The sequence below is a fragment of the Pinus tabuliformis genome, chromosome 4_1, assembly GCF_031772625.1.
Source record: "Pinus tabuliformis cultivar Carrire ecotype Pingquan chromosome 4_1, CPIR1, whole genome shotgun sequence".
Taxonomy (NCBI): domain Eukaryota; kingdom Viridiplantae; phylum Streptophyta; class Pinopsida; order Pinales; family Pinaceae; genus Pinus; species Pinus tabuliformis.
In genome coordinates, this window is record NC_142303.1 from 602,785,259 (window position 1) to 602,800,271 (window position 15,013).

Genomic DNA, 15,013 nt, shown 5'->3' on the forward strand with positions numbered 1-15,013 from the left:
CTCAGAATTCAAATATTGAAATCTTACTCAGCTTTCAAACATCGAATGAAAATTGTAGGATAGCAAGCCTTGAGAGTAGATCAAGTCATCCCATATCAGTTGAAATTGTCTCACACTGCCGACAGAAAGGCCTAGAGCCATCAGTTGAGGTAAATAATTTCACCATCCTAGAGGGAGAAGGCATATGTGGAGTGGTGGACAATCAAAAAATTTACATCGGAAATTCTCGGTTATCAAATCGACTTGGTTAGACCAAATGTAAGCTTGCATCTATCATATCACCCCACCCAGTCTTCTTTATTGTGACTAATTCTCTCAATTAAAATTGAGAGAGTATAATATTACATATGTACCAAACAACTAGGACATCCGAGGAGTAATAGTCAGATATGTTGGAACAGGGGAAAATTTTGTAGGGGCCTTTAGTGTGGTTGATAATTGTCGATCAGAAGCAGTAGCAGCTCTTGATAGACTCAAAGTATTGACCAAGTTATCACATCCACTTTGTTGTTTGGTTGTCTCTAATTTAGTCTTCTTCAATGTTTGCTTTTCTTTAATATCACGGAAAAATAAAATAAAATAAAATTATTTCTTGTCACAGTAGAATCTATAGCATCCATGAGATAAGAATGATAATTATTTTTTTCAATTTTGAGCTAGATATCTAATTACTTTTACAGTTTTGATTCAGATATTACTTTTACAGTTTTGATTCAGATATTTTAACTTGCAATGCAGTCCAAAAAATTATGGGGATCAAAATCTTAATATTTCAAGTGCTTTTGAATTACATAGATGATCTTTTATGTTCATGTTTCTTTCTATGTTCACTACTAAATAATTATGGGGATCAAAATCTTAATATTTCAAGTGCTTTTGAATTACATAGATGATCTTTTAGATTCATGTTTCTTTCTATGTTCACTACTAAATTATGAAAGGTATGCATGAATTCACAAATTATATATACACTTAAAATTAAGTGATTGTGTCTTATTTATAGTTTTAACTACTAGTTAAAAATCTTGCAAGTAATTGTATTGTAAGTCACCATTAAATTGAACAATAAGGTTGCTTCAAGCTTAATTCCAACATCACTATAAGATGTGGATGTTGTGATTGTCAATTGGGGTCCGTGATGGTTGGGCAGAATGACTATTATCTTCCTCACTCAAATTTAAATCCTTGATAAATATATTTTAATGGCTACATGTCTATGAATATTGTTATATTAGCTTCTAACCTTATAAATTGTTATTTGAGTATACCTTTGAGTTGTGAAGTTATCGGTTCAATTCCCCGCCAGAGCATGGTGATATATTGAACATGATGAAGATGTAGTTCCGCCAAACTTACAAAAAAAGAAAGTATACCTGTGAGCTATCCTGGTAACAACAACCTCACTCTAACCCTCAAGCTGATTTCTTTCCTCGAAATTGTTATAAGTCCTTGAAGTTTGAACAGTCTTTTAATATATGTTATGTCAGTTGTACAGCCACCTCAGATGCTCTCATTGAAGAAGAGGTAAAATCACAAGTGCCCTACGAGTAGATTCATAGATTAATTTGTTGACTGTGTCGGAATTCAGGTTGGGGAGATTCAAGTTCATTCCAGAGTTAAAGCAGTTGGGCAAGGCAGCCATGATAGGCAATGGAATCAACGATGCACCAGCATTAGCCGCGGCAGACATAGGCAGAGCTATGGGCGTAGCAGGTTCGGTTGTGGCCATGGAGACTTCAGACATAGCCCTCATCAATAAAATGATAATAAATTTATGTAACTCACTTTTATTTTTATTCTTATTTTCGTGAAATCACATTGGCAATCACATTTTTAAAATATGATTTGATATTTACATAAATTATATCTTTGTTGAATAAATATATTTATATAAATTATATGTTCGTTGAATATATTTATATAAATTATATTTTAATTTAATATTTATATAAATTATATTTATTTTTTAATTTAGTGTTTGTAATTATTTTTAAAATATTATATTATAGAATTTCAAAAAATAAAAATAAAAAATTCCCAAAATATAAAATAAATATTATTAAAGAGAGAAAAAAATTAAAACATAATATTTTAAAAAAATAGTAATTTTGAAATGCTTTTCTTAATAAAATAAAATATTAAAGATTTATTTTTATTTTTTTAATTTGACAAATCATCTTAATCATAATGAATATTAATCATTATCATTAAAAATTTGTATTGAGATATGTATGATGAGCATAAGTGTGTTGATGCCTTTTAACAATATGTATTATGAGCATAAGTGTTTTGATGTCTATTGGTGTTAAACAATGATTTAATTTATAAAGTTGCACTAATATATATAATTTATGGTCATGTTTATTTTGGAATAGGGTTTTTAACATTTTAATTTAATTATAAAAAAATATAATTGAACCCAAGACTTCTCAATAACAAAGAGTACTAACAATGGGGACTTGATCATATTTAAAGGCTTAGCTCTTACAAGAATTATTTATAATTTTCTTACAATATACATAGCTAAAAAATGAATTATTTTATTCAACTTTTTTCTCTTTCTCTCTTTATATATTAAATTAATTTTTTTGTCATTACCATGCTTTTAAATATATATCTCCCTCATACTACTATTTGTAGAAATTTCACTGTAGATTAAACTGATTATGCAATGTACTAAAGCAAAATACTTAATCTACTTCTATAATCAAACTTGTGGAAGCTTAATCGATTTTGAGCAAGATCGAATAGAACACATATAACAGAGAAGAAGACTCAATCACACATGAAACACAAAAGAATACTCTAAGGAAAGCCTCAGCTAAAAACCCCGCTATCTGTATTATCATACAAGTGGAAATATCTCAGGATTACACAAAGCTTTAGCTCACAAGCTATCCAGCTCTTAGTATAATCCCTCATCGTTGCTCATAGACAGAATAGACAACAAATATGCCTTCCTTCAGTCCTCTAAGCCTCCTATTTCCTTGCGCAGTTTCTCCTGGGTCCTCAAGCTGCCACCTGTGTGTAATTCTCACCTCACACACAACACTGAGCTCTGAAATAACTGCACAATCCTAAAGGAGTTAATTCCCTCTGCATGGATGAGTTTCCTTTATAGGAAAATTCCTCCAACTGATAGTACTATGTCCCTGTCTTTAATCTCAACTAGGTCTTTCTCTGAATTGACATGCATGAGTTATTTATGAGAGAATATTCAGTTATCTGGAGAACACTAGTTACATGCATGCATGCATTAACTGACTGAACTCACAATTAGTTCTTCCAACTATTTGGAACTAATTTAACTAGACTTAACTCATTTAACTGAGCTAACTAATTACAACTCAAATACAACTCATCCTTATCTCCTTAATTAAGGGATAACTTCCTCAATCAAAGGGATAACTGTTGCATGTCTTCACAAAAACTTCATGTTTGATTTTCTCCAACTAATTAACTCAAGATGAATTAATTAATTATTTTTCAAACAGCTAGTGAGACTAAATTCGAATTTTAATTCAAGGACAAATTAAAATTGGAATATATCCCGAAATGCTATTTATAGCAATGATATTTTTAGAATTTCTATTTTATCATTCCTTATTGCTATTTCCAACACTGGTACCTGAAATGTTATTTATAACATTTCTATTTTTAGCATTTCTTGTTGCTATTTTTAACATTATTCACGTTAATTTTTTTATTATTAATTAATTTTAAATATATGTTTCCTTCATCCTAAGAAGTAAAAAGCATACTATGAGTCCCCACATTAGGTGCACTAATGGGCCATCCAACTTGGCCTCGAGATGAGAACATACAAGAATATAAGGAAAGGCATGTTTCCTTCTACCTAACAGTCTGCATGGACACAACACGAACACATAAGGAGAAGAGCATATGGTAAGTTAATGGCTATTGCTATGACACAGTTGGTTCATGCGACATTTAGGAAAATTACAATTGCACATTACTTTGTACAATGAGGAGAGGAGGTTGCTCATTATGGGAGGTCATGGAGTGCAACAAGTAAATAGTGTTGAAAGGTGGCAAGGAGATCAATTAGTAAGGAGAGAGTACCTTCACATGCATATAAGCAACCAACCATGCCAGGAGGAAAAATAAATAAATTTCTTATATAACAAAAGTAATCCATTGAATAATTCAGGCTAGGGAGTCTGATCCTAATCTTGAATAAAAATTGCTTCAGACTCCTCTCACCTTCTTGAGCAACCTCCAACAGTGCTACTAACAATTGCAAGTTTGATCTATTAGTTCTACCTCTTTGGAATCTCGTTTCCATCCTAAATTATCTTGTTTTTGGTTCCCTTTTGCTTGCAATTTTTATTGAATTTTGGTTTTTCCTCCCCTTGTTGGGATTAATTGTTCTAGGAGGTCTATGTTTGTTTTTGTTTCCCTCCATTGTCTCTCATGCTTCTCACCTCCATTGTTCCCTCTCTAATCTCCTCCCTTGTCTCCTCCCTTGTCCCTCTAGTCAGCCTCTTGATCGTCCCTCCCTACCCTATTAATGCAGGAGCATCGTTGGCCTCAGGCAATACTCATTAACCAAAAACAAGTTTATGTTGAGTTCATAATAAGTGTTATTACTCCCATGTGTTTTAAGTTGCTGATACACCTATCATATTAGTTGTTGATACACCCAACTAGTAGTTGCTACTACTCTTGTAGCTACATTTTATTAAGGCAACGACTAATTTTGAGTTACTGACACTCTTAGGATCACATGTTGAATCTCCTGTTGCATGGAGTTGTTGAGAAATCCAAAAATCAATAATTTTATAGTTGCATTGCTATAAGACAATCACTACTAGTCACACTGTGAGAATGAGACAGGCGTTACAAATTTGGTTTGTCTACATACTGAGAGGATTGGGCAAGGAGCAGAAATGTCAATCTGCTCATGATACTTCTTATTCAAAAGCTGAAAAGCCAAAGTCTAAGAAGGCCAAGTGTGTCTATTGCAACAAGCTCGAGCATGATGAACACAAGTGCATGAAGAAGCAGCTTGATCATCTTACTCATCTTCTTTATAAGAAGAACATCGCATGATTTTGTCAAAAGAGTTCACTAGCTGAAGAGTCTTCCAAGGCACAGGAGAACAAAGGGAAAGGAAAGGATCCAGCTCTAGCACTTGTAGCTATTGCATCTCAGCCTTCCTCATGGGTGCTTGACTCGGGTGCTTCACACCACATGGCTTGCAAATTGACTCAGTTATGGAAGTCAAAGAGGTCGATGACATGGGAAGTGATTTGTTTTAGTAGAATACGAATAGGTCAGTAGCGTGAGGATAAATTGCATGAACATGGAAAAAAAGGGTCTTTTTGCTATTGGTTTTCCATTGGTTCGTTCGGGCTCCTCGCTCTTGGGTTGTTGGTGTTGGTTTGGTTGTTACACGATTTTCAAATATTTTGACTGGTTGTTGTACAAGTTAGTGAAGATGCCCAATTGCAATGTGTGGCATTGCAATGTAACAACCTAGGAATTTCAAGCACTCTAAGAACTCCATTCACAGATTTGCATTCTTGTATGTAATATCACATTTTGAATAAAAAAAGAAGTAGTTCAATCCTTTCTGTGTTCTCATGATCAGACTTGAATTACTCTTTATTAGTGTTGTGTGTTTTAATCATTAAATTAATTAAAATAGTAGCTAAAAAACGAAATGGCCTCGGTTGTGTGCTTTGTAATAGCAATCCAATTTTATAGGTACTGTGAAAGCTACAGAATCTGAGTTGCATTAGCTATGCCCTTCTTTCTCCTTTTTTTCTTTAGTCCCGCCCCTTGTTGCATTAAGCATCCCCCCTCCATGCTTTGTGCTTGTAAGTTCCCTTTATTCTCTCCCACTTTTTCTTCCCCTATTTCATATGTTCTAGCAAGTCACTCTCCCCTTATATCAAGTCTTTAGTTTTCCATTCCCTCTATATGGCTAAGCATTAATTATCTAGGCCATCTTGTAAAGGCAGGTAAGCACGTTGTAGCCCCCCCTCTTCTCTAGACTTCAGTGCTCCCTCCATTCGTGGCACTCAAGCACAATCAACTGTAAGAGAAACTATGGAAAGATACAGGGACATTATCCCTATGACTGTTCAAAGAGAAATATTTGACGTTGAAGAACAAGTAAGGAAATCCCTTAGGTACATTCTTGACACGTGCATCTGTCAGGCCAGGTTAACTCCAGATATTAATGAGCGCAAGAGACAACTGGTGATTGTATTCATTAGCAAACTATTATTTATATACATACATAAAATGGATCAGTTCATCTTCTAGATGACTGTCCAGTTCACCCATCCATTTCGGATTAGGTGTCAACATTCCCCCCCTTAATCTGAAGGGATGTTGGTGAGTCCAAGCATCGTTCTGAATCTTTCAAGCTTTTCTCTTCCAAGCGCTTTGGTGAAGATGTCTGCAATTTTCTCGTTTGTGGAACAATGACGGAGATGGATTGTTTTGGCCTCAACATGATGTCGGATCAGATGATATTTAGTATTGATGTGCTTAGTACGATCATGGAACTTTGGGTTCTTGGCCAACTTTATTGCAGAGGTGTTATCAATCATGAGTGGAGTTGATTGTATTTGTTTTACCTGCAATTCTTCAAGAATTTTCCTGAGCCACACAATTTCTTTCGTTACTTCAGCTGCTGCCACATATTCTGCTTCTGTTGTGGAATCTGCTGGTACTGATTGTTTGCGTGATCTCCAGGAGACAGCTCCTGATCCAAGACTCATAGCATATCCTGAAGTAGATACCCCAGTTTCTTTGTCTCCATCGAAGTCTGAATCAGAGTATCCAATCAAGTTGAAGTCGTCCACCTGTGTATACTTGATTCCAAGGTCTTGAGTTCCCTTCAGGTACCTTAGAACTCTTTTTGCAGCAGACCAATTTCCCTCACAAGGCTTTTGCATAAACCTGGAGAGGATTCCAACAGCAAATGAAATGTCTGGTCTGGTAGTAGTGAGGTAGATGAGACTTCCTACAAGCTGTCTATACTTTGTTGCATCCTCAAATTCCTTTCCTTCAGTAGATGTGAGCTTCAAGTTTTGTTCCATTGGAGTAGAAAGGGGATTGCACTCTGTCATGCCAAATCTGTATAACAAATCTCCAATGTATTTCTTTTGAGAAAGAAATATGGACTTTGGATGTTGGGTTACTTCAATGCCAAGATAGTAATGAACATAGCCCAAATCAGTCATTTCAAAAAATTTTCCTAATTCTTTCTTTATGGATGCAATAAAGCTTTCATTGTTCCCTGTCATTAAAAGATCATCTACATATACCACAAGATATACAACTGTTTTGCCAACTTTCTTGACAAATAAAGTTGCATCATCAAGATCAAAATGATTGAAGTTGAGTTTCAGAAGATGCTCAGTTAGTTTTTCATACCAAGCTCGTGGTGCTTGTTTGAGGCCATACAAGGACTTCACAAGTTTGCATACTTTGTGTTCATGTCCTTTCACAGCAAATCCTTCAGGCTGGGACATAAAAACATTCTCTTTTAGATCTCCATTCAAGAATGCAGTTTTTACATCCATTTGATGGACTTTCCAACCGTTCTGAGTAGCTAGTGCAAAGAGTGTCCGGATGGTGGCCCATTTTGCTGTGGGAGAAAAAGTTTCCTCATAATCGACCCCTTCCTTCTGTGCAAAACCTTTTGCCACAAGCCTAGCTTTGTGCTTGTCAAGTGAGCCATCAGCTTTGTACTTGTTCTTGTAGACCCACTTGCAGCCAATTGGTTTGGTTCCAAATGGAGGATCAACCAGCTTCCAAGTGCCATTCTTTATGAGGGCATCATACTCCTTCTGCATCGCTTCTTTCCATTCATCATGAGAAGCAGCTTCTTTGAAGGAAGTTGGTTCAAAATCTGTAGACAAGTTCAATTCACAATCATAAGTAACATCCATATCAACAGGTGAATTAGAGTTATCTACATCACCTCCATCTTGTCGGTTTGTATTTCTGGTTCCTGTTTTTCCAATTTCATCAGGATGAACACTTTCAAGTGTCTTTGTCAACCACTTTGGGGGACCTTTCTGAGATGGTCCAGGCTATTCTGTTGATTGAGTTGGGACCGAATCAAGATTAAGTCTCCCAATTCTATCAATTACATCACTTAAAGCATCATCCGTTGTTGGAGTGTCATGCAGGGGAGATTGTTCTTCAGAAGAAGATTCCACATGTTGATCTAGTATAGGAATCCCCCCTTCAAGATGTGGAATCTAATTATCAAACTCTTGAAATGATTTCGGTTTTGTGAATCTATCCAAGCGATCAAGTTGCCGCTCAACAACACTGTCAGATTTGGATGATTCAAGAAAAATGACATCTCTAGATAAAACAAACTTTTTATTTACTTCATCATAAAGGCGGTATGCTTTAGATGTGTTTGAATACCCCAGGAAGATACACTTACGACTTCTAGCACCAAGTTTGTTTCTATGTACCTTTGGTATTAAAGCATAACAGGTGGAACCAAATATCCTGAGATGTTTTACCGAAGGAACATGTCCATACCATAATTCATAAGGAGTCTTGTTTCTTATAGCACTAGATGGACATCTATTCTTTATATATGCAGCACATAGAACAGCATCAGCCCAAAACATTGTCTTTACATTTTTGAAGAAAAGCATGGATCGTACCATATTCAAAATTGTTCTGTTCATTCTTTCAGCTACACCATTCTGTTGAGGATTATAAGGCACAGTTGTTTGATGTTTAATCCCATGTTGGCGAAGATAGTGTTCAAATTCATTTGATGTATATTCTTTTCCATTATCAGTGCGAATAGACCCAATATGAGATTGTGCATCATTTTCAATCCATTTATGAAAATTCTTGAATGTTTGAAAAGCATCAGATTTGTTCTTCAATAAGTAAACCCAACACATTCTGGTGTAATCATCAATAAATGTCATGATATACTTATTTCCATTTGCAGAAGGAACAGGCATTGGACCACATAAATTTGAATGAATAAGTTCAAGCTTCCTATGTGCTCTTGAATGTGAATCATGAAAAGACTGTTTGCTATGCTTTCCTAGAATGCAAGCATCACATTGTTTATGTTTTCTAGGAATTGTAGGCAAACCAGCAACACCATTTTTCTTCAACAAGCGGAGACTATCATAGTTTAAATGTCCAAATCTAGCATGCCATAATAAACTTGATGGAAGTGTACCTTCATCATGATGAGAAATATATGAAAAATGCTGTGCATGAGCAGAGGTTCCTTGCAGTTTAAGAAGTCTTTCTTCTTCTATACCCCTCATGACAAGTGAATGGTCAGATGCCTTTCTTACCTCAAGCTTTCCATCAAACATATGAATGGAGTGACCTTGCTGGCAGATGTGAACCAGGGACAACAAGTTTCTCTTGAGCTATGGGAGATATAGAACATGATCCAGAAGAAAGTCTGGAAGACCAGGCAGTTTAAGCCTGACTGTGCCAAGCCCTGATGGCTTGATTTTTGACTGATCTGCAAAGTATATTGCTCCATCAACATTATCAGTGAAATCTTCAAAAAAATCTTTCCTATGAGTCATATGACAGGTTGCTCCTGAATCAAGAAACCAGTCATTTTTTGAAGAAGTACGTGAAGCATTAAACAGATCTTCATTTACTCTAATGTTACATTGTGCCTCAATATAGTGAGCGGATTCAGGTGCTTTACCTTTGTTTGTGTCATCAGTTTTACCTTTCTGTTGATTTCTTCTCTGCTCAATCTTTTCCCATGGTAGCTTGCATGTAGAAGCATCATGAGATCCATTTTGTTTGCAGCGAATGCAATGTAAGTCTGCCTTTTCTTCTTGAGGGTGTCTGCCCCCCCTGCCTCTGAAATATCTTTCTCTTTCTCTTGAATGCATACTGTAACAAAAATTATTTTTGCTGATAGAAAAATAATTTTGCTGATAAAAAATTACTTCTGCCAAAAAAAATCCTCACTTTACAGCCTTTTAAATCCCTCTAATATGTGACAGAAGGCATCAGAATTTCATTGAAATATTATAACACTTTTGTGCTTCAATACAGCATAAAAAACAAACTGTGCAAATGTTCTGACTGATATGACTTTGACTGCTTTTGAAAACAGCTTATATAACCCCTTTGAAAACTGCTTACAATACAATTTCAATAACTGAAGCTTGCCAGTATTTTGAATACAATGGAAAACTATAAATACCGAAAAACTTCATCCAATGTGAAAGGTCTAGGATATGCTTGATAGAGAAGGAAACCAGCTATCTTCAAAAATATATCTAAAGCAGCTGCGGGAGTGCACTTAAAAATCGAGCCATCCAAGACCATCCATCCTTCACACCATGAAGATTCTTAACCATGTCATTCAAGCACAAGCAGTCTTCAGTCTTCAATACCAAAAGCGCAGTCACCAGAAACGTATCAACGCTTCAGGCTTCAGAGGAATCAATGAGCGCAGTCACCAGAAACGTATCAACGCTTCAGGCTTCAGAGGAATCAATGAGCGCAGTCTTCAATACCATAAAAACGCAGTCTTCATTAATAGAACGCAGTCATAAAAACGCAGTCTTCATTACAATAAAAACACAGTCTTCATTACAATAAAAACGCAGTCTTCATTACCAGTCTCAATACATAATTCTATGGCTCAGCATCGATTTCAATACAATTTATCAATACAAAACCTCGGCATCTTCAATACAGTAATACAAAACCTCGGCATCTTCAATACAGTTTATCAATACATAACTCTATAATGCAGCGGACAAAAGATTAAAGGTAACAAAAACGAAAAATGGCAGTTTATCCTCCAACTGACAGCGATGATGGATTCGGCTCCTCACACATCAAAGACTGCAAAATACTCTTATGCAAACCTCACACCAATACCACATGCCAATGTGGAAGCATTAGGATCAAAACCAACTGCATCTGTTATATCAACAAAGCTCAAACCCACCGACAAAACACGGGTCTCCTCAACAAAGGAAATTACAAGAAAGGAATGATAAGAATCTTGGTGCTTCATGCGCATAGTCCAAGTACCGGTCACACCCTGGTATATGGGAGGTGTACTAAGTAGCTTCTCCACACTTATGCCATTTCGAATGATTCTTAAAGAGCCTTCACGACCCATGCCACAACAAGCACGCGCAGTAGGTGGATGAAAACAGTTCCATGGTGAAAACAAGAAAGCAATTCCACGCAATTCCACGGTGAAGACAAGAAAGCAATTCCACGGTGAAAACAAGAAAGCAGTTCCACGGTGAAAACAAAAAAGCAATCCTAACCAATCCACAGAGCGTTGGGAAAGCTGAGTGAAATTTCACGGATTCGGCGTGCACAATTCGGTCGCAGATCATCTAAAGAAGAATTGAAAATCCATATATTTAAACGAGTTCTTGAGACCATACGGGACCTACAACTTCGTCTTGTGGCAAAGAGACAAGAGGTGATAGACTTGCTGCGTTTGATTCAACATAAAAAAAACCTTGCAATAATCTCTTCGAGGGGCGTGATGGCATCAAAAGGTGCAGAGAAGAGGATGTAAGTCTACAGGAGAGGGCTCCATTCCATCAACAATAAGAGATTCGAAATCAAGAAGTGGAATGCCAGTCAAACCTTCATAATAACGCAGGCGTTCAGGTAAACGTTCATAAGAACAGTGCGCAGTCTCTGGCAGTCAGAGAGCGCATAGAATCATATTGAGATGCAGGACAGAGGCGCAGACAATCGATGATGCGCAGAGACTAACGTTCCAGGCAGACAGAGCAGCGCAGGACAGACAGGACAGAGTGGCACAGGACAGAGCAGCACAGTGCTCAGGACAGGAGTTACAACCTATTTTGGAACTTGGCTCTAATACCATGTCAGGCCAGGTTAACTCCAGATATTAATGAGCGCAAGAGACAACTGGTGATTTTATTCATTAGCAAACTATTATTTATATACATACATAAAACGGATCAGTTCATCTTCTAGATGGCTGTCCAGTTCACCCATCCGTTTCGGATTAGGTGTCAACAGCATCGACCAAGAAATCAGAGATTGGATCCCAGACATTGGGAACTCTATCAAAGCTAGAGCCTCTTCCCACATGTAGTAAATCAATCTATATTAGCACATAAAGACTCTAATGGGAAGAGTACTTGCTGACAGGGTTGATACTCTGTAATAAATCATCATATGCATGGCAAATATTTTAGAGAAAGTGGATAAAATCAACAGGAAGATCACACTGCTAACTAAGAGGTTGATAGACATAGATCCCTCTACATCAAACTCTAATAGAAAGCCTCATTTTCCTAGCTCAAAGGACACCCTTATAGAATGAAAGGCAAAAAAGCACCACCTCATAGCAATGGTTTAATTTTCAATAGTCTTTCTATGATCTCTGGTCTATCTCAAGTTTTCTATGTGGTTTCTTTATCATCAAACTTCCAGGTTAAACATTGCATGAACAATCAAAAAATTTTGTGCTTATGCTATCGACATTTACCAACCATTTAATTTGTATGGCTACATTAGTTATTGCATACTCTCAATTATCAAATATGACATAATTTTTTTCTCTATTTATAACCTACATCAAAATTTATTTTGTTATTAATAAATGTATTTTATTCTTAATATTTTTTAAATGCCATATCAACTACATATGAAGATTTGAATAGGCTACACCTTTCTTAAACTAGGAAGTAGGAAATAACTAAAATTTCTTACTTTCAATTATTTTTCTCTCTTTACATATATATCAAGTTGATATAAAAATATTTTATTTATTTTTTTCCTTGGGAAAAGATCATAATTTTATTATCATAGATATAAAATTGCATTCCATTGATACATGACCAACATGTATTCAAATAAATAGATCACAAGGATATGTCCATAGAAGGCATTGTAAAGCATTAAAAAATGATAACTTATATTTACTACTACATATCTCGTCATATAGTGAGCGTAAATACAAGTGTTGAATAATAATAAAAACATATGTGTGTGTGTGCGTGTTAAGAGTTATCATATGAAGATACTCATAAATAGATCGAGAAACAAAAAGGTTGTCTAGTTAGGTTGATCCCTGTTAGGGTCCAACCCTAACCCCCTTATTTATGTAATAGGATTGAGTCATAGCTATAGAGTCAATAAAGCCCATATTAATAATTGTAAGTGGTTAACCCACATTTAATGAAGGGACCACAATTTGTTGCAAATGGGCCATGGTATTAGATAGATGGTATTAATAAGAACCATGGTATTGCATGTATGAATCCTATATAAAGGATAGAGACTCCCCTCGAGGAGCATCATGTCTTACTTTTGTAATTGAGCTCAACTCTATTGGAGGTTGCCCCCTCGAAGAGGCAAGTGAACATTGATTTCTGAATAATAAAATACTTGTTGTTATTTCTCATTGTTCTATGTTCAGGGTATATTTCTTTGCATATTTGGTATTCTGGTATCGTCTTGAAGGTTAAGGGCATAACAAGTGGTATTAGAGCTCTTTCCAGGGCCGGTGGGATCTCCAATTTTTAGCACAAAAATTTTTTGGCTAGAGACATGTTACGGCGTCTTTAAACCACGGGATCTGTCGTTGAGCGCATAAACCTACGGATTTGGGGAGGCATGCACGCAGGAAATACAAGAGGTGGTCACACTTGTTGGACTCCTTGGTAACCCCTGTGGGTACCCCTTCGAGTAGTAGCACATTAGATAGAACCGCGCACAGACTGTCTTCCAAGTACCCTCTAGGTATATCGGAAGCCCCCTAGCTCCCTTGAAACCTCACCATAGATAAACCGTCGACTGTCTTGCTGCTACAGTACACCGAGAACAACACTCGGAGAGATTACTCACGCATACAATAGGGTAGTCGGGTTATACGACTAAGGGTACGGTTGATCCTCCTTGGTTAGTGCCCTGAAAAATTGGGTCGAGTACTACTGTCAGACCCTTATGTATATTACGATCTATAGCACCTGACACTCCTGGAGACCATAGTTCCCTGATCTATCTCTAGATCACGCATAATCTTTGCCAGATCATATCTCGCAAGTTGGGTTTTGTCACCGCAGCAGCAATCAGTTCCGTCGTTCAGATATATCAGATCAACCATTCAAATCTATCAAATCCATCAAATCCACAACGGTAATCAGTTCCGCCGTTCAGATCTCTTAGATCAGCCATTCAGATCTCTCAGATCCATCAAATCTACAGCAGCACTCAGTTCCATTGTTCCGATCTCTCAGATCAGCCATTCAGATCTCTCAGATCCATCAGATCCGCCATCCAGATCTAAGTAGTTGTGTGGGTTCCTATACCTAGGCGTGATTTTCGCAGGACTTTTGGCAGCATTGACATTTCTGGGATTCAGCTACTGCAGTATTCCTAAGCAAGGAGTAAAACTCTATTCGGAGTATTAAAAAAAAAATAAAGTCTGAGACCCCCCGGGGCGCTTATTGGTGACTTAGCCCATCAGAATCAGGACGACGAGCTGAGCAAGGTGGTACCATTCAATTGTTAGTGCCAAAAAATTTGGGCGGTCCCAAATTTCAAGTACATTGGATCGGTGCATGGTACAAACTAGAGCTCAAGCTATGGCGAATGAGAGGATCGACAAACTTGAATCAACATTGAACGAGGTCGTGTTGCAGCTGCAGAACTTAAATGCAACACTCTCTAAGGGCAAGGTGGAGGCACGCGCGGAGGCATATATTGGCAATGAAAACATTGAGGGCGAGTCTAGCCAGTCTCTTCACCTCTTTGGCACCCACCAACAATCCCATCCACGACCACCCAAGCTGGACATGTATAAATTTGATGGCTCTCACCCGGCCACATGGATAGCACAAATGGAGCAATATTTCACACCGAATTACCTCCTGGATGATGCGAATCAGCTTAGTGTGGGTATCATGTACTTGGACAATGAAAGATGGAAATGGTGGCAATGGCATCAACATTGCTATGGAAGGCCCTTGACTTGGGAGAAATTCAAAAAAGT

The 15,013-nt window shown here is 36.9% G+C and overlaps 1 protein-coding gene across 1 annotated transcript in view; it reads left to right on the top strand.

Annotated features, from left to right (window-relative positions):
• LOC149177445 (cadmium/zinc-transporting ATPase HMA2-like) overlaps positions 1-15,013 on the top strand; it is a 30,114-nt gene that overhangs the window by 485 nt on the left and 14,616 nt on the right. Inside the window, exons 2-3 of the mRNA XM_089421754.1 lie at positions 59-246; positions 12,054-12,079. Of these exons, the coding sequence (XP_089277880.1) occupies positions 59-246; positions 12,054-12,079 (214 nt within the window). The remainder of the gene's footprint in view (positions 1-58; positions 247-12,053; positions 12,080-15,013) is intronic.